Source organism: Gouania willdenowi, chromosome 12 (genome assembly GCF_900634775.1).
Source record: "Gouania willdenowi chromosome 12, fGouWil2.1, whole genome shotgun sequence".
Classification (NCBI taxonomy): domain Eukaryota; kingdom Metazoa; phylum Chordata; class Actinopteri; order Blenniiformes; family Gobiesocidae; genus Gouania; species Gouania willdenowi.
The window spans coordinates 829,096-856,623 of record NC_041055.1 but is presented as its reverse complement, the minus strand read 5'-3'; the positions used below and the strand labels follow the sequence as shown (position 1 = coordinate 856,623).

At 38.0% G+C, this 27,528-nt stretch overlaps 1 protein-coding gene across 1 annotated transcript in view; it reads right to left on the bottom strand.

The window, feature by feature from the left end:
- The window catches only part of sbno1 (strawberry notch homolog 1 (Drosophila)), a 29,582-nt gene extending 3,435 nt beyond the window's left edge, over positions 1-26,147 (bottom strand). The window contains exons 1-30 of the mRNA XM_028463637.1: positions 25,833-26,147; positions 18,840-18,959; positions 18,679-18,771; positions 17,560-17,790; positions 17,350-17,482; positions 15,652-15,752; positions 15,473-15,572; positions 15,231-15,391; positions 12,756-12,889; positions 12,590-12,680; positions 12,361-12,522; positions 11,101-11,236; positions 10,919-11,024; positions 10,696-10,849; positions 9,854-10,036; positions 8,619-8,716; positions 8,383-8,534; positions 8,121-8,321; positions 7,881-8,048; positions 6,955-7,124; positions 6,763-6,894; positions 5,155-5,290; positions 4,957-5,069; positions 3,741-3,812; positions 3,559-3,658; positions 3,317-3,391; positions 2,020-2,166; positions 1,416-1,510; positions 1,256-1,342; positions 536-673 (exon numbers count right to left, since the gene is read on the bottom strand). Of these exons, the coding sequence (XP_028319438.1) occupies positions 536-673; positions 1,256-1,342; positions 1,416-1,510; positions 2,020-2,166; positions 3,317-3,391; positions 3,559-3,658; positions 3,741-3,812; positions 4,957-5,069; positions 5,155-5,290; positions 6,763-6,894; positions 6,955-7,124; positions 7,881-8,048; positions 8,121-8,321; positions 8,383-8,534; positions 8,619-8,716; positions 9,854-10,036; positions 10,696-10,849; positions 10,919-11,024; positions 11,101-11,236; positions 12,361-12,522; positions 12,590-12,680; positions 12,756-12,889; positions 15,231-15,391; positions 15,473-15,572; positions 15,652-15,752; positions 17,350-17,482; positions 17,560-17,790; positions 18,679-18,771; positions 18,840-18,959 (3,789 nt within the window). The 5' untranslated portion in view covers positions 25,833-26,147. The remainder of the gene's footprint in view (positions 1-535; positions 674-1,255; positions 1,343-1,415; positions 1,511-2,019; positions 2,167-3,316; positions 3,392-3,558; positions 3,659-3,740; positions 3,813-4,956; positions 5,070-5,154; positions 5,291-6,762; positions 6,895-6,954; positions 7,125-7,880; positions 8,049-8,120; positions 8,322-8,382; positions 8,535-8,618; positions 8,717-9,853; positions 10,037-10,695; positions 10,850-10,918; positions 11,025-11,100; positions 11,237-12,360; positions 12,523-12,589; positions 12,681-12,755; positions 12,890-15,230; positions 15,392-15,472; positions 15,573-15,651; positions 15,753-17,349; positions 17,483-17,559; positions 17,791-18,678; positions 18,772-18,839; positions 18,960-25,832) is intronic.
- Positions 26,148-27,528: the final 1,381 nt, after the last annotated feature.

Here is a 27,528-nt window from a genome sequence, read left to right as displayed (position 1 = left end):
GTGCGTGGTTCTAAGTGTGTGTGTGTGTGTGTGGTTCTAAGTGTGTGTGTGTGTGTGTGTGTGCGTGGTTCTAAGTGTGTGTGCGTGGTTCTAAGTGTGTGTGTGTGGTTCTAAGTGTGTGTGTGGTTCTAAGTGTGTGTGTGTGTGGTTCTAAGAGTGTGTGTGTGTGGTTCTAAGAGTGTGTGTGTGGTTCTAAGAGTGTGTGTGTGTGGTTCTAAGTGTGTGTGTGTGTGGTTCTAAGTGTGTGTGTGTGTGGTTCTAAGTGTGTGTGTGTGTGTGTGTGGTTCTAAGAGAGAGTGTGTGTGTGGTTCTAAGAGTGTGTGTGTGTGTGTGGTCCTAAGAGTGTGCGTGTGTGTGGTTCTAAGAGAGTGTGTGTGTGTGGTTCTAAGAGTGTGTGTGTGGTTCTAAGAGCGTGTGTGTGTGTGGTTTTAAGAACGTGTGTGTGTGTGGTTCTAAGAGTGTGTGTGTGTGTGTGTGTGTGTGGTTCTAAGAGTGTGTGTGTGTGTGTGTGTGTGGTTCTAAGTGTGTGTCACACCTTCTTAAACTTCTTCTTAAGATCAGCGTACGTCTCCAGTTTGAGTTGTCGTCCAGTGTTGGGTCTATAAACCAGGAACAGTCTCTTCTTAGTGTTCACCTCTTTCACCAGGATGGACGTTTTCTTGTTGTTTCTCGCCTGAAACCAAACATTTGTTTATTTATTTATTGAACACGTTCACTTCCTTCACATTTTTTGTTCGTCTTAAGGAGACGTCTTCACCAGAGAAGCGTCACATGACCCAGAAATAAACGGACCAAACACCAAGTTTATACTTTCATTACTTTAAAAAAAAAGAATAATATGAAGTCCACCCATGGTCGTTCTTTTTTATTTTGTTAGGCATGGCATAGTTTAAAATAAAACAACTCTAATTTATCATATTTTGACTATAATTAGTTTTTATTGGGTATAATATATATATTGATTATAGTTGTAGGGTTAAAAACATGCAGAGAAGTATCGTTGAATTAAAGTGTAAAAAATAAACGTGATATCCTAAAACATGTCAGTGAGGATAAATTCAGTGTCAGATTGTTATTTCTGCTTGATTTTGTTTAAAGTACAAAATGATAAATAAAAGAAAATCACCATTTTGTTTCTGGAAGTTAATCATGATTTTTCCAACCAATCAGAGCGCCTGTACACATGGTGGTCGACCCAATATAAATAAAACAAATCCTACACAAACATTAGCATAAGGTTTAAATCATGTCGTACTTGAACATAGAAGCCGTCGTCAGCTCCGTTCTGATCGGCCCAGGCGTGCGTAGCCTCCTCCCAGGACATCCCCCGCTCCACGCTCACCTACACACACACACACACACATAAGCTCCAACCCTCAGAGGAGGAGAACCATCTGATTCCATGTTAAACTCACAGTGTGCAGCTCCACGTGTCCTGACGTGGTGTACCCTGGGGTCAGGAACTTCCTGCAGTGAACCTTCTTTACTTTCTCGTCTCCAGAACCAAGATCTGAACAGGTTTATAAATAAAAACAGACGTGTGAGGAGGTTTCATCTGAACAGAGCAGAGTTTAATATTTAAAGTTTATTCAGCAGGAAATTTCATCTCTTGATATGTTTTAACTGTCAACTGTCAGTCTTCCTCAGAGGCATCTAGTGATTGTCGTCAGGAAAGAACTCATAAGGACACATGAAAGCGATTAGTAAATGCTTTCCTTATGAAAAGAACTCGAAGGGACACATCAAAGCAATCACTAGATGCCTCTGAGGAAGACTGACAGTTGGCAGTCGAAACATGTCAGGAGATTAAAAAGTTGTCTGAATAAATGAAACTTTAACATATTATTTAGGAAAAAAAATGAACTAGCTGGAATTATTAGATAAGATAAAAGTTGTTCCAGCAGCAAATAAAAGATCAACATGTGATTAATTAATGGTGTAACTTTTAAAAAAAGAACATGAGACTGGAGCAGAACTCTTCAGTCCTGGAGGGCTGCTGTACCGCTAAACCTAACCTACCCAGGATGCCCATGTCGTATCTGCCGTTCTTCTTTGCTTCCTGGATGACGGCGGACAGCGTGTCAGCGAAATACTGGAACAGAGCGTTCTGCTGAGCCACCTCCATGCCCAGGATACGGTTCAAGAACTTCCCAATGTTGTTATAGTCTGAAACAAACAGTAACACTTTAACCCTCAGACCATCTTTGTGACATTTATGGTTTTCATTTGTTTGTCTCAATATTCTGGTCATTTTTAAGGCTAGTTGTATGAAATTTTGCCACTATTGTTTTTTTTTTTTTCATTTTTATTTGCTCAGTTCCAAAGTCCTGAGAACAGGCCCCAAAAAAATCTGCATTAACAAAATCAACAATGAAAACGGTTAAATGCAGAAATGAACAGAATGGGCACCACTTATGTGCACCACTCTCCCTCCTCCTGTCCTGGCTGCATTAAACTCATCTTAAATCACCACAAACACCGTCTACAAATCATCACAGACTCCTAAATACAGAACCTCTAGTGCCCGTTTAACTTTGCTGTGCCTGTGAAGCTCCACCTGTTTTTCGTGTAGCGCAGCGGAGATTCATGAGAATGTGATCAGCTTTAATCATCTTCACCTGCTCAGTGTTCGATCTGTTATGTCTGACTAAGAATAACTCAGTCCGTGTCGTCCTTTAGTTCTTTTTATTCCAGCCTTTTGTTCGTACCTCGTAGCTACACATTCAGTCAGCTAGCTACCTCAAGTACAACCGTTTCAGTGGCAACTTCTGGTTTACAAAATAAAAGTCTGTTGGAGCAACGTTATTAGAATGTTTTATTATAACATCTCATCAGAGCTACAGAAGATAGGATCATTTAAATTAGGTTAACTTGAACTGAGTTGATCAAAACTTAATCAACAAATCTGATCAGATTCAGTAAATCATTGATCCCTGAGAGGAAATATGGAAACATTAATGCTGTTCTCATACATCTTTATATGACAAATAATTAAAAAGAAGCAGTCAGAATAATCCACGTCACTATAACATATCTAACTTTTAATTGTATCTTACTTTATTTAATTATGAGTTGTTTTATTTATTATTTATTTTGTTTCCTCACAGGAGTTAAAAACTAGTATTTTCTATAAAAAAATGATAAATGTTTCTTTAAAAAACAAAATTAAAAAAATTAAAGTGGAAAACACAAAATTTATATGAATATAAAGTGTATAGCAAAGGAGAAACAGTGACAGTTACTTTTATGAAACGGATTGTTTGAGTACACAAAGTGTACACATGCATGTACGTTTAAAAACAGTCTATTCACTGACCTTTGTCCAGAGACAGCATCCCTGATCTGTCCTCCACACTGATAAGACCCACGCCGATCAACCCCACCTGGATCTCTGCACACACACACAGCGTCACACACACAGCGTCACACACACAGCGTCACACACACAGCGTCACACACACAGCGTCACACACACAGCGTCACACACACAGCGTCACACACACAGCGTCACACACACAGCGTCACACACAGAGAAGCAGGACTGAACCTGAGTCAGACCTGTGAAAAAGTCTCCTTTAAAGTCAGTGGGCGGAGCCACCAGAGGCGTGTCCAGCTTCACGATAGACTTCATCACAATTTCTAGTGCACTGCGGCCGTACTACGGGAAATAAAAAGAAGAAATGTGAAGGAAGGTGAAACACACGTTTCCTCTGAGGAGGAAGAGTTTAAACTCTGCTCACTTTGTTGTCAAAGTTAAACCTGCTCAGGTCTCTGGTCTCTGTGGCTCGTCTGTCTCCATGAGTCAGTGCACCCTGTCACAACATAGTCACATGACCAGATTATTCATCAACCAATCACATACAGACAAAGCAACTGGGACACATCTATGGCTGCGTTCAAACATCAACATCAACTGCTCCACAACGTGCTGACTCATCACTGGACACCAATCACACATTCATTAAACATCAATGTTTTTATTGATTTTTAAGCTATTGAATGTTTTCTGCTACACTTTTGAACATGTAAACCACATCGAGTTTCCTTGTGTATGAAATGCACTTGCCAGGGTCACATCATTAACATTTGTGTTAGCATTTAAAATAATGTCATATCTGAACATTAACACAGGAAACAACAAAGAAACTATGCATTTTTGTTGTTATTTTGTATACTTTGTTCAAATTATTTGTATTTAAGTTGTCATTTTGTTTGTTTTTGAGGTTATTTTGTGTATTTTTCTCATTTTGTGCATTTTTTGTTGTCTTGTGTATTTTTGTTGGATTCTCACCCAAAAGGACTTCTATCCTCAGTGTTTGTGCATCTTCAATTACCCACCTGAGCGTGTCAGCACACTGTTTGAAAAAGAGTAAAGAACCCCTAGGAGAGCTCTTCTTCTCTGCTTTATTGTCTAACACCAAACCTCAGAGTTGGAACAGTCAAACCTTGCAGTGAAATTGTTTTTTGCATTAGCCTAGCATTAACATTTGCTGAACATTAGCATTAACCTAAAATAGCTTAATATTTGCCCAGCATTAGCACTAGCCTAATATTAACCAATGAACTCTTTGTGATATAATGCAGAAGATATAATGAAAAAGTTGAAGGATCAGAAACAATCCAAGTTGAAACAAAAGTATAAAAATGTTGAAATGTTAAAGGTTGATCAAAGCAAGCACTGAGAGAACATGCAAACCACACAGAAAGGTAGATTCAAAAGATAAAATGATGAAAGATTAAAGAAGTTGAATAATAAAGTAACAGAATAACAATAGAAAACAAATAATTTCACAACACTAGAGGGCACTGTACAAGGTGCAAATCACGTAATAATTAAATAAATAATTAAATAAAGAGTGACAATAAAACCCCTAAAAACAACAAAAAGAACCAAAGTTACCTAAACAATAGTAGAAGCTTTTAAATGTAGATCATGATGACATTGTGAGTTCTCACCAGACTTTCGAGTCTTTTGGCGACGATGGAGGCAAACCTCTGCTCTCCTGCCAGCTCTGATATGAGGAACACGTACTCTGGAGCTGTGACCTGATTGGACCGGTGAGTTCTCCCTGAAACAGGAAACACACGTGAACCTTTGATAATCTGAATGCTTTGATCCATGTGGATTAAATGTGAGTTGGCATCTAAACGCACCAAACTGCTGAATGGCTCTGTCAGCGCTCCAGGGCAGCTCCAGGGTCATGTGGACTCTCCTCCTCTGGTTCTTCACTCTCCTGTCAGCCTGCAGGGATATACCTGAGCTGGCTGCTTCTGAGATGATGGCGATGTTCTGACAGGAGAAGAAGAAGAAGAACACAGATCACAGATTGTGTCTGAATAGTCCCTCCTATCTCCTTTTCCTTAACCCTGGTTAAGTGGCGGCCATGATAAGGAGCATTCAAATTCTCTTAAAGCTGAGGAAAGGAGGCTCAATGTGTCCTTTCAAACCTCCTTTAGCCTAGGAAACACTGATGCATCCTTTACCAAAGGGGACCACAATGATGACCCACAATTCATTGCGGCGACAACATCAGAATTCTTTTATTAATCCCAGAGGGAAATTGCTTACATTTAAAGGAACACGCTCATCAGTGTTCACAGAAACTCACTAAGACTGAAAAGGAACGCTGATCATGTAAATTACTAATGTAATAATATGCCTTGAACCACTGTAAATAATCTAAAACCCTTATGATATACAGACATTATTAGATTATAACTGACATAAAACAGACACTATGGTTCTAGAAAAATGGATCAGAGACATTTTTATCCACATTATGTTTTATTATTTATTTATTTAATTCACCTAGGAATGCTTTGTGTGGTTCTATTATCTTATATAGGCCTAAATGGAATTATTTAATAAAATCCTATTTATCTTGGATTAATATTGATTAGTGTGAGCAACCATTCTCAATGTGACATTCTTTTAGTTTCACTTTTGTTCCTCGTAGCATGTTTTCCTTTGATTTACATTAAAACCTGTGATTTATGAGATTATATCAGTGGTTAGAGGCTGAGGGGAAAGTGGTAGAAATGAGCTTTTAGTCCATTTTAGGAAATGTGGAGTTTTATCACCACCTTATTATTATTACGTCACCGAGTTGAAAACAAAACAACGTGATGTCCTTTCCTTAACTCCTTTAGGAAGTCTCCTAAAGGTCCAAAAGGACCTGGTAGCATTCTCATCCTTTTTGGCGAGGAGGGCGATTCTTCTGATGTGGAAATCGTCAGCTCCACCTACAAGTGTATATTGGATTAAAGAGGTGCTCTACTTCCTTAAATTGGAAAAAATCAGGCTGACCCTCTCTGGATCTGAGAAGTCCTTTGGAAAAACTTGGAATCCTTTCTTTTCATATATCAAAAGTACAGAATGCCATCTTGATGTTGACTGAGAACCTGTTTTAAATATTCTGTCAATTTTTTATTATATTCAATCTAGTTTTTTTTTTTTGGTTTTTTTTTTTTCCCTTTAAGAGGTGTGCTCGGGGAATGTTAGGGTAAGGATGTGGGGGTTCGAGTTTGTATATGTATGTCTTGTCCTTGTATGTCGTTTAAAAAAAAAAAAAGAAGAATTTTGTATATAAAAAAATAAAATAATTGTATGTAAAATGTTCTATTTTTCTTCAATAAAAAAAAAAAAAAAGAGGAAGTCTCCTAACACCTTTCCTTAACCCTGTGACTTCATCCACAGGGTTAAGGAAAAGTGGATAGGAAAGGAGATAGGAGGGAATATTAGGACAAACCCTAGGACGCTACCTTTTCTCCGTCCATAAACCTCTGCTTCTCCGTCAGGTTCAGAATCTCCACAGGGACGTCCAGTTCTGATCGAGACTCGTAGGTGATGCTGCCGTCATCGTTGCTGACCACACGGCCTTTACGTCCCGTCATCTGGAGGCAGAGAGAGAGTCTGAATCCAAACATAGAGAAAGGGAAGTAGATCCCACCTACCTCTGCTACGTTCTCGGGGCCTCCCAGCTCATCGATGAGCTCGTCCAGCGTGTTTGGAGGGAGATGCTCAGCCACTTCCTCCAGCTGCTCCAGGAGCTCCTTCTTCATCCTCTGAGCCTGCTCCACAGCATCCTGACTGGTCAGACAGCTCTCAGGACTCTCTGCCTTCACTGGACACCAATCACACACACCCACACAGTCATTAAACAATAGAGAATGTATCTGATGCCAGGGTCACATGATCAACGTCTAAAATAATGTCAAATCTAAGCATTAACACAGGAAACAAAGGCTTTGTGTATTTTAGAGTCATTTTGTGCAACTATTTGTACTTTGTGTATTTTTTCAGCCCACCCCCTTAAGTCCTTTAATGCATTTTCCTGTTTTTTGCACGTGTTAAGTCATTTTGTGTATTTTTTGTTGTCATTTTGCATTTTTAAATCATTTTTGTGTATATGTGTTATAATTGTGTGTTTGTCCTCATTCTGTAATTTACTGTAATTTATTATTTTTTTTTCTCTGATTTTGTGTATTTTTCTCTCATTTAGTGCATTTTTATTGACGTGTTTTGTAGGGGGTTTTTTCAACCCAAGACAATTAATGCAATTTTCTGCATGTTACGAGTTAATGTGTATTTTTTGTTATTGTGATTTTGGAGTCATTTTTGTGTCTATTCTTTAATTTTGTATTTTTGCCTCTTATTTTGTGTGTTTTTGGAGTCGTCATGTATTTTTCAGGTATTTTGTATGTGTCTTGAAGTCACTTTGCGCGCTTACTTTGGGGGACACACGTGGCCCCTGGGCCGCCCGCGTCTGATTTAGAGAAACAAGTGAATATTTTGGAATGTTGCTTGAACAGAGGAAGATGAAATCCAGTCGTCTACAGTAGTTTGTGTTTGGTGTGCGTGTGTGTGTGTGTGTGCTGACCTATGGTAGGCGTGCTGGCCGTATGGACCGAGGTGGTAAACGCAGGTCGGGTGGAGCCCAGCCCAGAGGCTAACAAGGCACTTTGAATGGAGTCTGGATCCACGCTTTTCCTCCTCTTTTTCTTCTTCTCTTTCCTTTTCTTTGGTTCCTTCCTGATCAGCCATGGATCTGTACAGGAAGTGTAACGTCACGTTGGCGCTCACATTAGCTCCGCCCTTCATCGTCACTCTGATCTCTCACCTCCTTCGTCATCATCGTCCGACTCATCCCTGAATGGATTAAAGTCGTCATCTTCGTCTGCTGAACTGACGGATTTCAAGCTGTCGTCACTGTCTTTCCCAGACTCCCCCTCCGACTCGTCTGATTGGCTCTCGTCTGAGCTGGTGCCTGAAAGGCCGCCATACCTGCGAGGCTTCTTCTGCTTCTTTTTGACCTCAGGAGCTGAACACAGACGTCAGTGCTCACCTGTCCAGGTTAGAGTCAGCTCTATAACGTCTCTTACCTTTCCTTTTCTTGCCCTTTGGTTCTCGCTCTGCCGCCGCGTCGTTGGGAGACGGCGTTTTCTTCACGGGGAGGTCGATTCCCAGCAGGCTGTAAAGCTTCTGTCGGTCCGGGGCGGGAAAATGCTTTTCAACCAGGGACTGCAGCACACCTCTGCACACACACATAGGCGTCACACAATCACATAAACACTACATGTTTACACCATGAAGGAACCATTGCACGTTTAGTTCATACTTTGCTGTGGAGACAAAGTCGTTGAGTTCCCCTCCGCCCTCCTCCAGTGCCTCCAGGGTTCTGGCCTCACCAGTGGACTGAAGACCAATGACCACGCACTACAGAGGAAGCAGGTCAGGGAACATTTATTTAGGTTACAGAAAAGGACTTTATTGTGATGTACAATAAATGGATGATGAAGTATAAGCTACATCCACGCTGTGTGCTGACCACTCTGCTAATCAGATCAGTGACCAACACACTCAACATCCCATACTAATTAAACCAGGAGAATCCTCAGCCCTCCAATGACTCAACAACAAACATTACAGAAAATCAGAGCCTCCTTCAAACTTTAAACACGGGAGAAAAACTGAATTTATGTTCTGATATGGGAAAAAGCAATCAGGACAGTTTTTTTTGTCTTGCCCCAACATGGAAAGGAAATGCCTCACATCATGTTTTGGGACAATATTTACACATCTACAACACAAGTTTTCTCCAGAAAACAAGTGATTGATGTCTAACAAGTGCAATAAACAAATATGATGCCGATAAGTATTACGCATCAGTGAGTTTATTATGAGTGCATTCTAATGTGAAAAGGCTATGCTACAAAGACAAGAGATGAGATATTGTTTTTAGTGTTTTTGGTTTCGTGTATTTTTCTCTCATTTTGAGCATTTTTATGATCTTGTTTTGTACCAAGAACCTGTTTTTTGGTGCGTGTTTTATGTTTTGTCGTCACGTTGCTTGTTTACTTCACATACGAGGCCCTCGGGCCACCGGTTGCCCACGTCTGATTTAAAAATGGATAGTTAAGAGCAGATTCAGATTTGGACACGCCTCAGCAGATTCTTCTCCAATCACACGAGGTTTGGGATTTCATGCAAAAGGCGAGGGTGATTTGTTAGTTGGGATTTTTACCGTTAAAACGAGTGGCTGAGGGCTAGCAGTGTGGCTAACAGACATAAGCTATCACGTGATTTCAGCGTAACCATTCTGATTTTATAAAATCATCTGAAGCATATAAAATGTAAAATAATCACAGTAGTTGATACTATTAACTGTATTTGACATGTTTGGTATGTTTCAATGATCAATGTAGACTCAAACATTTAATCAGGAGTTATTTAAGGGTAGATTTTTATATAAAGGATAGCTTTAAACACCACAATCCATTTGAAATATGTATAAAGTTCTATTATTTTTTATTTATTTTGTCATCTCATGGCAGACTCGTCCGTCTGTCTCACCTTCCCGTTGTGCACCTCTTCTCTGGCGAGCTGAACCACCCGTCGGACTTTGGAGGCGATGCACAGGTACTTGAAGAAGCGCTGGTGGGCCGACCAGAACTGTCCCCACATGGACTTCTTCATGCGCTGCTCAGCGTCCATCAGGTTGGCCGCCTGCTGGAACTTCTCACGGGCGCTCACCCACTGCGGAAGTCAGAGGAGCCGTTCTGTTAGTTTACCACGATTATTGCTCATTTTATTTTCTGATATTCATGTCCAGCTTTTTTTAGTATCACTTTCTTTGATGGAATACATATTTAGCAAAAGGAAACAACCATTATTAAACTTTCCGGCTAGATTAAAATCAGAATATACTAAATATAAATAGAACTTAATGCATATATAAAAGCGTTGCTGTGAATGATTGTGCATAAAGAAGCTGTGCTGCTAATCAACCAACGTGTGTCATATCCTGTACAAAATGGCAGCTCTCCGCAGTTTATGCCTCAAGGTATAAAACAGTTCTAAAAAGTCCTTTAAGTGTGTGTGTTTTTTAATAAACACATTTGTTTAATACATTCATACTACAGGTACACTTTAAATAAATAACTCATCAATAACAAAAACAGTGTCATCTGGACTTAAAGTTTAAATGTTCCATTTTAAACCAAATAAATATAATTCAGGTTCCATCATCTCCATCTTTTCCTAATTCCGAGGTACTAAGTTTGAACACTTGCTGTCAGCTTGTTCTTTTGATCCCAAAGCCATAATAATATTTAATTCTGTTAGGAGCAGCAGCAGAGCACACAGACGATTTTAAAGTGTGTTTAAAATCACTCAAACATCACAAAGCTTCTCACCAGTCGTACAGACTTGTTGTACATGTTGATGTATTTCTGACTCAGAGGAACCTCTTCGATCTTAAACGTGACGCCTGTGAAGCTGAGTTGTCGTGCGATGTACATCCCCCTCAGCTTCATGTCCATGGCTACGATCTCCATGGCCCCCACACCTCTGAACACATGATAACTTTAGTTATTGGTTGTTCTAGTAATGTGATGAGGTTCATTAGAGCTCACTAACCGTCTCTCCACAGCTTGGATGAAGTTCCCAAACTCTCTGAAAGGCGTTTTGTGGCCCCAGATGCCGAGGCGGTTCATGTAGGCCATGTTCCGTGGCTCTGAGGCTCCTGGAGAAAGAAGAGACAAACATTAGATCTTCATAGACTATCTACCGTAGCTCACAGAAGCTGATTGATTCCCAACCTGTGGCGCTGGCGTACACCACCCGAGCTTTGGGGAGCTTGTTCTGCAGCTCCAGAACAGCCAGTCCAGTCTTTGTGGGTTTGGAGGATCCGATGGGACAAACGTTCTTGGCTTTGTGGCACTCGTCATAGACGATCTGATGACACGGTTAAAGAACCTGAACCGTTTCATAATAGAGATCAAGACAAATATCTCATGTGTATATATCTATTCTCTAGAGCTCTGTCTAAAATCTGATTCATATACCAGACTTTAAACTCAAAGATAAATACAGATGAAGGCTGTGTCTTAGTAGAGCTCGATAATGGGCACTTCCTATCGTTTTTATATTAAATTAACCCTTTTCAAATGTTTATTTTCACAGAAACATTCTTACAAATGTGTTTAAGTGCAAACTATTTGGTTAAAGATGCTGCAGATTTGGTGTTTTAATGACGTTTTAAAAACTTTATAAAACTTTTTTACACGAATGGGAAATTGTAAAAACATCTTTATTTTAGTTAAAAGTAGTTAGTGGCTACTAAAACAGGAAACTTCCTATTAAATTTACAGAAGTGGTTATTTAGAAAAATTAACAATTGTATAAATTAAGAGAAATGAAAAAACAGTCATTAACAGCCACTGCCAGATTGGTTATCATTATAACTCAACCTTTTCCTAAATGTCCCAAATTTAACTTAAATGTATACATAAGAAAATATTATCAGAATATAAAATTACTATTTAAACGGTTTGTAAGAAAAGCGTTCCCATTTGAAGATACCTCCAAAAAATGGCAGGGGGGCATTAACTCCGGGAAAAATATTTGCGCGTTTCTCATTTTTGAACTCCAGGTATTGTTACCCTGAAGACACACACCAAATTTGGTTATAGTATCTTAAACAGTTTGAGAAAAGCAGCTCAAACCTATATCCTCCTTTCACACTTTAGTGGCGGGGGATAATAAAGTGTTACACATTGAAACTGTAGTTGTATTTGGCAATTTTCAATTACCAAATACTACTAATGTAATTGTATGATCGCATTGTTACGTATTAATCACATCAAATCTGGCTGTGTGTTTACAAACATTTTCAGGTTGATAAATAGCAAAACTTGAATAAAATCTATAACCTGATTTTATTAAAATTTTAATTGACTAAAGCTGTTACAGATGTGGTGGATTAAAATGTTAATGTCACTTGGTTGAGTAAAATTAGACTATAACTGAAATAGTCCTGATGACTACATTGTGATTAAAACAGTAGTGTGTGAGGATACGACTCCATCAAAGTCCTCCCCACACCAGTGCAGCAGCTGGTTGAACCTGGTCTTGTACTTCCCTCCTGATTGGCTCTCTCCAATCAGAGACGAGTACGTGGCAAAGATCACGCCTTTCTTTACGCTGCCGTTGTGTTTGGAAGAGATTTTCCCGTATTTGAACTGAAAAAAGAAGTAAAAAAGCATTTCAGTGACGCACTCCAGCCAGTGTTATTATGAAGGTGTTTACCTTGTTCAGAGAATGAACCTGAATGTTTTTGGCTCCAATGTCCCTTAAATCTCTCTCAGCGTCGTACTTTAAATCGTTAGAGACGCTGAACCTGAAGGACAAGGAGACGATCTGTTACTAACGTGTGTGTCAGTGATAATGAGACAGAGGCTAGGTGTTTAGCTACCAAAGCGAGCGCTTCCTTCCCAGGAGGTAATTCTCGTAGATGATCCCAGCGATGGTGCGTCCTTTACCTACGCCAGCTCCGTCTCCGATCAGGTAGGCTGCTCTGTCGCCGCTTGGGAGGAATGTCTCGTGTTGCTATGGAGACAAGTTTCAGACAATCAAAAAACATCAGCGAAAAAGGAGTGTGACGTGTGCCTGTTGATGTCGCACTGTTTCATGTTTATCAAAGCAGCACTGTGAGGAGGAATGGTTCCATACTCCTTTTATTTCAGAAAAGATAAAGGATGAGCTATCAGACTTGTTTTCTGCTCATCTTAGAGACCTGAATCATCTCCACTGGCTCATCTCAAAGCCAAGACACAGTAGGGGTGTAAAGATACACTTACCAATGATTCCAATAAAATATCAATTCTATATATATATATATATATATATAAAATCAAAGACTGGGATGATGAACTTTTTTCAATTTGAATACATAGAGATCATATTTGAGGAAATAAAAATTTAAATATAAAAATCTCTATAATTACTATTCTAACTATGTTTTTTTCGTCTTACACACAGTTTGACCTCATAAACCAAACTTATCTGCAAATTTCTTAATTTATTAATTATGCATTAATTAATCTAATTAAAGCTTATAGCCAAAAAAATTAAACCGCATTTTTTCAGGGCCAAATTGAAAACAAAATTACCTTAAATAATATATATATATGGAAATAATATAAACAAAAACATTTAAATAATATCATAAAACAATATTGTATTAAACTATATAATACTGGAGATGAATATTGATATTCTTTTATTTGTCAATAACCATTAATAGCCTTTGTATATATATATTTAAGCTATATGGAGCCATTGCAAAAGAGTCAAAGAGCCAAATGTGGTAAATGTTAAACTGTGCCTTTTAAATCTGGTGTTAAAGCTTAATTTCAACATTTTGTTCACAAACACTTGTTATGAGCTCAACATTAAACAGAAAGTCAGCGGACACGCTCGTGTCATGTTCGTTCTTATTTGGTCTGGTTACTACCATTTATGTCGGAACCAATGCCATATTGGTACCACGTTTGTGAATGCGTGTGCGTAAACTGTGCACGGAAACAAGGCTACGCGTCACAACAGCAAATGTGTCACTGTGAGCAGCATAACATCATGGAGGAACGCTCCCAAACACTAAAGCTTCTACTACAAAACTAAAGAAAAGTCCAGGTACAAAGCTAGTGGATAAACAGAATTTATCTCAGAGCTGCTTCTCAAAGGGGGAGGGGCTTGCTGTTTTAAAAAGGATTCTGAACGGACCAGGATTTGGTGACATTTCTCAATAACAGGTAATAAACTAATAATGTTTTATTAGTGAAAAACAATACTACACGTGTTGGTGTGTTAAAGACGATCAGAAATTGGATTGTGGTTATGCTATGCACGTCCTCAAAAGTAGAGGCGTGGCTTCTGGTAGATTGTCAGAGGCAGGGGAGGAAGTGGAGCTGTTTATGGAGGGACATATAGATGTTCGCTTTTGAATTTTCTCTTTTCATCCTCTGGATATCAGCTTTAATCTCTTTCTAATCACACCTATAAATTGCTGAGAAACGCCCTCAACTTGAGGTTTTTTTTAAAAAATTATATTATTGTGGCAGATTAAAACATTGATATATAACAAAGTGGCTTTATAAAGTCATTTATTGTTTGTTTTTAACAGACAATAGACCAGATGCAGGCGTATACATTTATATTCCTCTGTATTTGAGACTAGTCCAAAAGGCTACGTGTCATACTGATGTATATCTCCAAATAATAAAAAATACAAATGAAATGAAACGTCATATGTAGCACTATAAGTTATACCATCAACAGTAAGAACACTTTTCTGACACCAAACTTGCTTTTTCTCTCCTTCAGATAATATTTATCACAGCGTGCAGCATGTAGCAGTTAACACTGTTTGAGTGTCCATGCTAGCTGCTACATGTTTAGCATTGAGGTGGTAGCGGTGGCTACAAGGCTCCGGTGATAAGGCAAACTATTTCTTGCACAATTTGCACACGAGGCTTTAGTTTTCCATCTGTTGTTTTTAAAAGCCAAACGCAAACGAAGCACAGCAGCACAACAGTCTCCTGTCTGTACATAAATATTATGGATATACTGGGAACTTCTGAAAGCGCGTTATTCTTTCCTGTAATTAATTAATCACAATAACTGCATAAAAGTGACAGCCTTAATGCTTACATCTTTATCACCCGGTGACAAAGGGCTGATGAGGTGAAACTCACTCTATTTACTAGTATTCAGGATCTCATCCTGTCATTAACCGTACTTCACATCCTTCTGGAAACTAGACTTTGAAACCTGTTTTAGTCAAACTTTTTGGTTAGCTTTTTTGTTGCTGTTACCAAAGTGTTTTTTATTGGAGAATTAGAATAATATCAGCCCACGGCAGAGAGTCATGTGATGTCATGTGACATACCTGAGCTGCGTAGGTAACGGCCTCCAGCTGCAGCGCTGACAGGCAGCCTCGGTCTATGACTTCTTCCGGGATGGAGAGTCGATACCAGACCTCAGGAGGACTAACACTGGACAGAGAGCTGGTCTCCACCACTGGGTCAGGGTGTCTTAGACCAATCTTCACTGAGGGGGAGGAGCTTCAGATTATCACAGACACTCATCACATGACTATAATAATAACAGCTAAGAAACAGCTCCACTCACGTTTCAGAGGCATGTACTCAGCGTACGTCTCTGCGTGACCCAGCTGCTCCTCCTCCTCTTCCTCCTCAGGCTCCTCCTCCTCCTTCATCCCTGGATGTTTCTGCAAAGAAAAATGGTAAAAGCTAATCTTCCACGTCTAAATAACATCTCCTGCATCTGTTGGAGCTTGTGATGCTCACCAGAGGCAGTGAGAGGCTCTGCATCCTGGCCTCGTCGTTCAGCCAAAGCCTGGAGGCGTCTTTACCCAGGACCTCTTTTCTGATCCCATTGTTCATTTCACCTGAGACACAAACACAGACCGGACACTATCAGAATCAGCTATTCTTTGTCTTAAATGCAGACAAAAGCTTTTACTCATTCACACCGTATTCATATTGGTGGCAGTAAGCTACATCTTGAGCCACAGCAGCCTTGAGACAATCAAAGGTCTCTCTGACCACCATATATTCATTTAAAACAATCATCTTCCCTGTGTTTGCGATACTTTACACTCAGAGGTTTAACTAATGGATGCTAACAATTATAAACATTAAAATTTGAAAAGTAATTATTATTATACATCAATTTTATATAGTGCTTTACTGGGTACTCAAAGTCGCTTTACACTGAAGGGAGCAGTGTTGGGGTTTGGTGCCTTGTTCAAGGGCACCTCGGCAGTGCTCGAAAAGTGCCCTGGCACCTCTCCAGCTACCAGAACAACTTCCGTTTTTTTGGTCCGCACCGGGACTTGAAGCCTCCTAGACTAGAACCTCCAAATTGATCACAGAAAACACAGAATTGCTGTTCGTAAAGTGAAAACAAAATGGAAACAGTTTGTTGTTTGTCTTCATTTAAAGGAGTTTAGGACATGATTAGTGAAAAAATAAACATTCATTTGAAGTGTTTTAATGAGTGATGAGGCGTTGTAAAGCAAACAGAATGAGCCCACACATTTCTACTTATTCTACTCTAATCATACTGCGTATGATTGAGAGAGAGATTTATGGTCATGTTGATGATGTAATGTGTTTGTTGATGATTTTAAATGTTCTTATTGATTTTAAGCTGTTGAATGTTTTCTGTTGCACTTTTTGATCATGTAAAGTACATTTGTTGCCTGGTGTATGAAATGTTCTGTACAAATACATTTGCCTTACAGCAGCAAAGGACAGCACCTACCAAGCAAAGCAAGGTAAGAGCTGTATTTTACCCACTTCTCAACCAGTTGTGGTCCAAAACAGGTGCTCGTTCTGCCAGCGTCCGGCGACTGAAATAAGGAGAAGCCGTCTGTGGACAGTTAAGCTGGTCCCATCAATGTGACACCAGAGTTTAACGGTCAAAACATCACTGGGACGTTGCGTCAGTGACCACAGCATCACCAGACTCCACACGCACTGCCGCGGATGTGAAGCTTTTTCTCTCCCTCACACATACTTTACTCACACTGTATTTTCTCATTCAGTGGCTGTTAATATTGACTATTGTTTTATTTGAATTATTTTCTTATACTAGAAAGGTTCACTGGAGACTTTTTCCATCTCCACTGTGTTTTGTGCCAACATTTACTGCAGCTGATCTCTGCGTGGGTGTTAGCACCTGCTTGTCAGTCATACTATTTTCCGGTGCTAAAACAATCACCGCAAACAGTTCCAGATTTAATTAATTGCAGTGCACATTGCATTAATTTATTTGCACTTCCTCCTCCAATATTTCTGCTCCCCTTGTGAGCTCCGCCTACTATACATATTCATTAAAGGGAAACGCGCTAAACGGATTGTCGGTGCATTGCGACGTGCTGCAGCAGCGCACTCCTGATTCCGTGGGGTTTGTACGGCTCATTGCACACGTTTTAATACCCCAAACCTTTAGTGACTCCTCCCCAGAGGCTACTCGTGTACCTGTACTGGTGGCCGTAGCCACAGGTGGAGCGATGTTGGGTGGAGGCTTCAGCTTCATCAGCTCCATCAGACTGTTGCCCTTCAGAACGGTGTTCTTCACGTTTCCCGTCCTGAGGAGGTCTCTGAGCTGAATCTGTGGCGATCATTAAACATTAATGAGACAAAGAGCAAGAAATTAAGCGCTCCCATCCTCTGCTGATGCTATCACACCTGTTCTCTGCTGGAAGGCACGACAGCAGAGGCCGATGGAGGGGGGGTGCAGGTGGAGGTGGGCGTGGACGGGCCTCGTAGGGCCGGGTTGGTCACGTGGACAACTTTAGTGACGGTTATCGTGTGTTTGATGGGGTTGGTGGGTGATGGTTTGGTAACCACGGTCCCCAGTGATGGCAGCTGGTTGAGCTGGTTTAGAACGAAGGTGGTGGTGGCGGGCTGAGGTTTGTGCTGTGGGACACATACACCAATTTATAAACTACACACTGCTTTAATCATGTGCATTACAAATATTAACTGTTTAACCACAACATCAACAAACTCATTTTAAAGAGTACTGGTCAATGTAAAGACATATTAGTACTAAAAAAATAAGGATTTCCTTTGGTTGGAGTCAGAGTCAATTATAATAATTACATAATTACAATTATGATGTAAAAAATCTGCTGCTGTTATTGTAATTGAGTTCAGATAATTGACTTTGTAATTGGCAAGAAATTTCTATAACTGTTTAAAATTTAATTAAACAAACCTGGTGAACCATGTTACAGTTCTATGTCTTACACATACATAGTTAATTATTAAAATATGTTACAGATCAATCTCATATTTTTCCACTACCTGTCACTTCTCTTGAAGATTTCAGCATTTAAAAAATATTTAAAAATCTATGAGTATAGTGACAGAAAAAGGCTCAGACGCCCACACCATAAATACCAATAGATTCATTGATTATGAAGCCTAACAATGTAACCAATAGATGAGAAACTAATTAGATGATAGATAATATTTATTAGTGTATTTTACAGATGATTTAAGACATGGATCAAACTGATCCGTTAGCAATAGAGATGCTAACAGAGGAAGGTTACATTATTTATTAAAAGCTCAATAATTGTGATTAATTGTACTTGAACTTTAATACTTGAAAACGTAATTGTAATTGACTTTCAGGCAAAATACTCATTTTAATTGAAATTAGAAAAAAATGCCAGTAATCGTAAGCGAACATGGATAATTGAAGATGAAGTTACAATTTAAAAATGTAACTAACCCCAGCTCTGGTTGGAGTACAGGTGATCCATACAATAAGTGCTGAGTCAGCATCTGAGGACTCACCCTGACGGTGACGATGGGAACGGCAGATGGAGGTTCAGGTCTATTGAATTCTGCTGACTCAGCTCCAGCATCCAGAGCAGTGATGGAGATGGACTAGAGGAGAACACCAACAGTGAGTAGAACTGATCCATGTTCTCCTCAAAGAGAACCTAGTGTCGTACCTGCTGAGCTGTTGATGGTTGTGAAACATCCTGAGGGTCAACGTCAAACAGGCCGATGTCGTTGGGACAAATCCCGCTCTCACTCAGAGCGGCCAGGAGTAAATCCTGTCCCGGATCCATCTGAGGACGGGATCGGGATTAAATACAGACAACAGTGAGTTACACTACATGTAGTCATTAGCTGGATTTCTCTTACAGTTGGAAATGAGCTACATCTAAATAGTTCAATAAAAACTGATAATATAAACACTCAAATATCACTAGAAAATTTTTACTCTTTCATGAGGAGTAACTTTGTGTATTTGTGTTTTTTTGTGAGTTTTAAGAGTCGTAATTTGGTCATTTTGTGCATTTATCTGTCACTGTATGAGTTTTTGAAGTAATATTGTAATAATAATTTTATTATTATTAGCCTCTGCATTTTGTATTGTTATTGGAGTATTTGTGTGTTTCATCATGTGTTTTTGGAATATTTTTGCTGTTTTGTGTGTTTTTCTGTCATTTTTGTTTATTTTTCTTGTTTTGCATAGTTTTTGTTTGGTGTGTTCTGAGTTATTTGTGTTTCGGAGCCATTGTTTTAGTAATAGCACATTTATACTAGTATATTTATTTTAATTCCTTTGTAGTCATCTTTGGTTGTTGTCCTTTTTGCATATTTTTCTGAAATTTTGTATGTTTTTTGGATTCACTTTGTGACTGACATTGTTTAAGTATGCACGATGGGCACACTAGTCATACTCAACCGTCCCATGATGCATTGGGAGCTGATGTAAGGATCACCTTTTCAAAAATAAAAACATCGCTTCTTGTCTTCCATGAGTTTTTAACACTTTTGTAAATCGGGCTCTTATTTTGAAGTTAACCGGAAGTTTAGTCAACAGCACAATGGAGGGTCTCTGAAAATGTGTGAATGAAATGTATCTACGTGAGTTTTATGGATCAAATGAGCACATGCTGATATTCTACCCCAGGGGTTTAAACTCATTTTAGTTCAGGGGCCAAATACAGAGCACTTTAATCTCAAGTGAGTCACAGATTTAATGCGGAAAACAAGTAATTTCAACATTATTGTTCCTTATTTTACACTTCTACGTAGACATAAAATACTAAATATGTAAGAAACTAATAATATCCAAGAATTAAGTGACAAAGATTAGTCCCATCTCGTGATACATTTTTACGTGTATCGATATCGGCTGATGCAAGCTGCTGCATTCGCCGATCCGTATTATTTAAGAGCAAAATACTTGTTATCGTTCTACCTCACCTTTGTTAATTTCACAATATTCAGCAACAGTAGGTTTGAGAAAAACTGACCCATTTATTAATAACTTGGGGTGTCCCGAGCCGATATTGATATCGGTTCAATATCAGCCAGAAAACAAATATCAGATTTTATCGGATTGCATCTAAAATCTCCGATATATATTATATTTATTCAGTTGTAGAATACTGTAGATAATATGTTGACGGTTAAAATGTATGTTACAATACATAGGTTAATAATAAATGGGTCAGTTTTTCTTATCCCTACTGTTGCTGATCATTGTTCTCTGAGTAACATCAAGACTTTTCTAACATTCCACACTACAAAATAAGTCAAAAGTATGTTTGTATGATTCATGCTGATATCGTATCGGATCAATGTCGGCCAATATTCAAGGCTGCAATATCGGTATTGTATCAGAAGTGATAATCAGTTACATAAATTTTAACCTTCAACATAATATCTACAGTATTCTACAACTGAATAAAATACATAAAAAATAAATTATAAGGCCCTGAAAAATAACCTAAATAAATCCAATAAAAACAAATTGTACTTTTAAAGTGCAAAAAATTCAAGTTCACTTCAGTTATTTTCTACTGTCAGTATATGGTGGGAACAAAAACAACAAAAACACAATATTGTCCACTGCTCAAAGTTAAGAGTTCACAGCTTCAGTTTCACTGACTGTGCCCTAAATATTTAGTCTTCACTAAAACATTGGAGCTCTTATAGCGGAGATTTTAGATGCAGTCCAATAAAATCTGATATTCGTTTTCTGGCTGATATTGGTTCAATATTAATTTGAGATCGGGACACTCTTAGCTACATATAATGTATTTATATTCCATATAAAAGGTCTGACCTTTTAATACTTTCATTACATTTCAATTGCATTACTTCCTTTGGCCTTCACAACACATCTGTCATTGATGACTTGATCCTGTATGTCCCTCACCCATTCACACACCATCTGGTTACAGGCCTCCAAACTTTGATAAGATTTAAGGTCTTCTGCTGCGTACTGGCTTGGCAAAAAAAAAAAAACCAGGTAGTTGATGATATCAGACTCTCCAAGTCATCATTAATCTCCTGTACAGAACTTGAGACTGTGACAAAAATGGTTGCATATGACACTATTTTTTCAGTGTACGAGTGAAAATTGTATCTGGTTGCATCCTGTCCCACTAACGTACTACACACTAATCTTAATAGATAAGGGACATCCTGGATATGTTTTTTGCTCTTCTTTATCTTTTTAATTTATTATAGAAGTATCGGATCTCGGTATCGTATCGGCCAATTCTCAAAATCAAAGGACTCTGGGGCAAAAAAACCTGATTGGGACATCCCTATTTACAACAACCTATGTCTGTCCTCAAGCTGTGAGAAATTAATTTTCTGACACAGCCACAATAAAATATTATTACACCACAGTCAAACACATAACTTTAGAAGATGGAGCTCATTAAAAGCATTTGCAGTGTGATAGCTGAGGATTTGTACCACACAAGTAACTAATGACAAAATCGTGTATTACTGCATAGTAACACATACTGGGTTTGTCACCGCTTTTATTTCTTAAAAATGTACAAATAATAAATGGTTCATCGACACTGACACATTAACACTAAAAACCTGCATGTAGCGCATATTTGGAGACATGAAAACCCAGCTGAGACACGTAAAAGGTCGTAGTGAACACACACACACACGCACGCACACACACGCACGCTAAACTCACCGTTTCCCGATTACAAAAAGCACTAAATAAACCCTGAGCTAACGTGTCCTCTCAGGAACGACCTGTGCAGTTGAACTACCCTGTTCATCTGTGTCCTCTCTCTCTCTCTCTCACACACACCGGTCTCCAAAGTGACCTAAAACAAAACACGTGTTCGCAACGCTGCGCTTTCTTCTTCCTGCATCCGCAGCTTAGCATGCTAACGCTAATGCTAATGGCTAACCACACGAAGCAGCGCTTCCACTCGGGTCGGCACAGCTATCTGCAGCCACACCATCCACACACACAGCCATGCTAACAGCTAAACAAACACTACATGTTAAACCAGCAGGCTACATGCTAACAGCTCCGCGTCATAAATGCTAACACATTAGTAGTCTCAGTGCGCGAAATAACCAGAACCACAGGGTGCTAAATGCTAACGGCTAAGTTTAGTAATCACACTGGTACAAGCAGCAGCTCAAACACACAGAATGATGAAGCTAACAGCAGCTTTGCAGACGCCATTCAATATAAATGAGAAGCTAACAGCTAGCCACCTCTCGGCTAGCGTTTTGGGGGCGCATAACGACTATAAACGGTCACTATGGCAACTGCGGGCTAATAGCAACAATAACTAACTAAATAATTACTTAAACTATTTATTCTTCCAAGTAAAACTTATTCCAGGGAGCTGAAATGATCACAGTTTATTAAAACGTCCAAACAGCATCCACTAATGTTCATTTACTACTACAATCAGTGTATGTGTATAAAATCTATGATAGACAAGAGTCAGTGCAGTGTTTTTCAACCTTGGAGTCGTGACCCCACCTGGGGTAGCTTGAAATTAAAATGGGGTCACCTGAAATATTTAGAAATTGATAAGAAAAATTACTGAATAAAAACATTTTTTAATCATCATTCTTTTTCATATTTAAACTACACAGAATCTCAATCATGTGCATTCTGTACTTTTGTTTTGTCAAATATGAATCTAGTTGCATCTTGTCACTAATCCTGGCTAATCTGTATTTGTGTGTGTGTGTGTATATATATATATATATATACATATATATACATATATATATATATATATTAGTATAACAAACATGGTCTGAAATGTGTGATATAAAAACGGGGTCACGACCCAATAAATGTTGGGAACCAATGAATTTGTTTTTTTGATTCTACTTTTGCATTTTTCTGTAAGTAATGGGTTTAGTTAGTTTAAGTAGACTCACTGCACTACTGCACTATTATCTTATTATTATTATTGTATTTTATTTCATTTCGTTATTATTCTTACTATTATTATTATCTTGTTATTTTTATTTAGTTTGCACAAATTAGTCTAACTACTCTTATATTTATGTTTATACTTCTTTTTTTTAATTTATTTTTCTTTATTCTAGTTGATTGTTATTATTTAATGTTACACTATCTGAGAGAGCACAGCTCACCAAAACATATTCATACACTCTTGGTCAATAAAGTTGATTCTGATTCTGGTTAACATCCCTGATAGAAGCTATACACTTACGTTCACTGGTATTGATCGACATAATAAAAACAATCATTATTGCTTCAGCGTATCAACACATTTTGGAGGATGTGATGCTTCATATTTGGTTTAATGTAGAACAGAACAACATTCACTTTCCACTATAATAAAACGTGTTAGTTTACTATACTGAACCCATAGATTTACTCATGGTTTAAATCATTTTAAGATCAGGATTTTCTTGTTTTACTTCTGCAAGACATGTGACCTTTTTTCACCTGGAATAATTTGACTAATAAATTAGCTTAACATTGTCTGTTTATACTTATCTATGTTTAGTTCTACTTTCCTTTGTGAGGAGAAAAATAACAAGTATGACAGTCCTGTACATTTGACAATCAACTCTTTAAATCTAACTTAATATAAACAAAACATTTTTTTTTCAGAAAAAGTAATTTTGTTCTCAGTTATTTTATTTTCTGTTTTGTAACATTTTCATTATACTTCAACTCCTAATTGTAATAACACTGGTATTACAAAAACAAAATCCCACTGTTTTTGTAAAGCTAGAACTTCAGACTTATTTATTTTTTTAAATGTCCAGCAATTACAAGTAATTTTATTTTTTTACCTTTAACAAGATAAATATCTCTAAAATACTGCAATGTTTATTTTCTTTTTTAAATTTCACAAGTACATATTATTGCTGTACAACATTGTCTTCAAATCTAATGTGTTTGATATGTATTTTCTGAAAATTCTGATCTTTATTATTATTAATATTATATTGAATGTTTCATCTTATTCCATAATTTCTCCTCTCCTCCTCTTCTTTGTATTATTCTGTTTTATTTTGTATTGCACTTTTTTAATTCGGTTTTTATTGTATTTAGTGTCCTTGGGTAACCTGTTAGGTGCTTTTAAATTAAAATGTATTATTGTACCGAAACTTGAGTGTTTTTGTTTGCTTTATGTCTGTGTAACGACCTGTTTCCATGGTAATTATGGAGCGCTATGTGTCATCATCCATGTCCTTGGTTTCAATGGTAATAAATGAAAGTAAAATAAAGTGAGGAGCTGACAGCTACTGATGGCTCTGAGGAAAGAAACCTCCTTTTTGTTTGTTTTTGAATGTTTCCAAATTAAACAACGTCTCTGTCCACAGTGTCAGCCAATCAGAGGTCAGCAGATACAGCCATGTGCACCACACCAAACACGAAGAGGGAGAGAAGAGAGAATGGAGACAGTGAGTGGTGGAGGTGAGGGAAATGAGTGAAAAGTTTGGAGCTGCTTTAATGTGACGGGACAGTTTCGAAGCAGAGTGAAGACTAACATTTGGCCTGATTTAGATTAAAAAACTCTATAACTTGTCATTTTAACTCTCTTTTTTAATATCAAGTATAGAAATAAAACCATGTATATTTAATTTCTAATCACATAAAAAAAAAATGTTAACACAATTTAGTCATTTTAAATTCAAGTTAAAAATCTAAGTAGACACTTGGGAGCTGGAGTCCTCAACAGTTTATGAAAGAAAATGAGGAAGTTGGTGATGATGACATTTTGCAGGATAACAGGACTTTCAATGCATTAAAAAATTAAATGTTTAATCCAGTCGTTCTCAACCTTTTTTGGATCGTGACTATTTTGATACAAAGAATTTGTGGTGACCTGAAAGACACTGTTTTTTTTTTTTTAAAATCATGTTTATTACATTGTATTACAAATACAGAACAGCCAGGATTAGTGACACGTTTTACCAGCTCAAATTTTTGTACTTTGTACTGCATTTAATTAATATTAAATAGATTTATATTTATCAATACAGTTTAAGATTGTGTTATATTTTAGAAAATCAATGATAATCAATATTCAAAAAAGGTATTTTTTATTTATTTATATTTTATTTCTATCAATTACAAGACATTTCAGGTGACCCCACATGGGGTCCTGACCCCAAGGTTGAAAACACTGGTTTAATCGTTTAAATATCTTGTCAAATATTTTGACTTTTAGATTTTATTCATTTTATTTCATTAGAAAGCTCCACATTCTCTGAGGCTTTAAAGCACAAACGTGTTGATTGTTTAATTAATTGTCAGCGTTAAATTAACCCCTCCGTCTGTTACTCCTGTGAGGTGAGGTGTGCTGTGGAGTCTGTACCACCTCGAGCTGCTCCCTGAGCACCACACTAACACACATTATGCACAACCCGGTTAATAATAACACTATGATTGTCCACACACATACAGACTGATCCACGGTCCTATTTGATCACGTTTTTAACTAGCTTTGGTTATCTAATCACTCATCTTGTTGATGCGCTGTCATCGCTAAGCTAAGCTAATGCGAGCAATGCTAAAAAAAAACTCCACATATACAACAGCTGGGTGTAATTTGCCGGTTCTCCTGGCAGTGTGGGCTTCATGCTGATCTAATGCTAACGTTAGCTTAGCTGACAGCCGGCTAAGAGCCCCTGTGGACGGGCTTTTGTCTCACCTGGACGTCGGTCGGCCGTCGCTGCCTCGGCTCCTTCTACTTGTTGTTCTCTCCGCCCCGCCGCGCGCACGCCATCTTTTTATCAAACGCTCCACCGCATGCAGGTCACGTGACGCACGGGCCTTCCGCGGCCCCGTTAACCGTTAAACCGTGAGGGCGGTTTCCATGGAAACGGCTCGGTTTGCGGTGGCCGAGCGGCTTCGTTAACCGACGCTGCGACAGGAGCGACAAAAAGCGCATTTCTACGACGTTTTTTTAGCAAAAAGCGAAAACAAAGCGGAGTCAGCGGCTAGCGCACGTCACGTGACCTCGGGATCCTTCACCGGAAGTGACGAAGCAAAAATGTCCTCCCAGTCGTCATCTTCCTTTCTTTAATTAAATGACAAAATATTATTACATATTTTGTTATTTTAGCAGAATATTTCAGTTTAAAGTGAATTTAATCATTAAATGTTTCAAATAGTGATTTTTATCAACGCAAATATAAGTGTTTTATAAAGTTTACAGGTTTTCTATCCACTTACCATCCAAACTCTAGCAAATCATCATTGATGTACATTCATACAGTTTTATTAGTTTTGCTCATTTTATTCTCTTGTTGTATTATCAATAAATCAATCAATGAATCAAACTTTATTTTTATAGCACTATAACACCTTTCTTAAAAATAAATTGGAGATCAAAGTGCTTCACAGAACTTTGATATCCTGAATGACACAATTAAAAAAATATTAAAAAGAAAGATTTAGAGGTTAATGCACACAGAAGTAATTTAATAGAATAGTTACAAAGATCACAAAATATTGAGTCAGAGACTTAAAAAAAGAAAACAAAGCAAAAAAAAATTTAAAATATGAAACATTAAAAATAGTCTAAAAACATTCAAAGTTAAGAACCATACACAATATATAAATCCTAAAGCACTATATAAAGCTAGACTGTTTCTGCTTGCAAACCATTGTTTAAAAAACTCTAATGATAAAACTGAATGACCTGAAAGTGCTCACATTCATTATCTACAGCTTTTATGAGGTCATTCTTTCTAATTCGTTTCTAATGTGAAATAAATCATTCACAGGTGTGTCCAAATACTTTTTCCATGAAGTGTCATTTTACAAACGTAATCAGATACAGTGTTTTCCAGAGTCACAAACATATTTTATTTCATTTTTTAAAAGATTCAACTTTACAGACGGAACTTTCTATCAGTGAGGCCCCAGACATCTGATTATCTGATCTAAGAACCACATTTTCAATATATTCCTGTCATTTCTTTGTGTTTTTGCTGTTTAGTGTTTTGGTTGTTTGTTTTGTGCATTTTTAATGTCCTCTTGTGTAATTTTGTTATCTTTTTATGTATCCTTGTGTCCTTTATGCATTTTTGTTGTTCTTTTTTGTCAATTTGTTCTTATTTATGTCTTTTTATGTATTTTTCCATCATTTTGTGCATTTGGCTTCGGTCACTTTGTGCAGTGGTTCTCAACATGTTCAGGCCGTGACCCCCAAAACAAAGGTCCCAGCGAAGTGGGGACCCCCACTGTATCTGAAGGTGGTTGAACACAGACATGAACATTGAAGAACAGTCATGTGGAGACAGGACCATCTATAAGGGGAATAAAAATGGTTCAATGTGACCAAAAATGGTGGAAAATGTGGTGAAATGGGATTTTAAAAACCACAGAAATTGGTTAAAAGT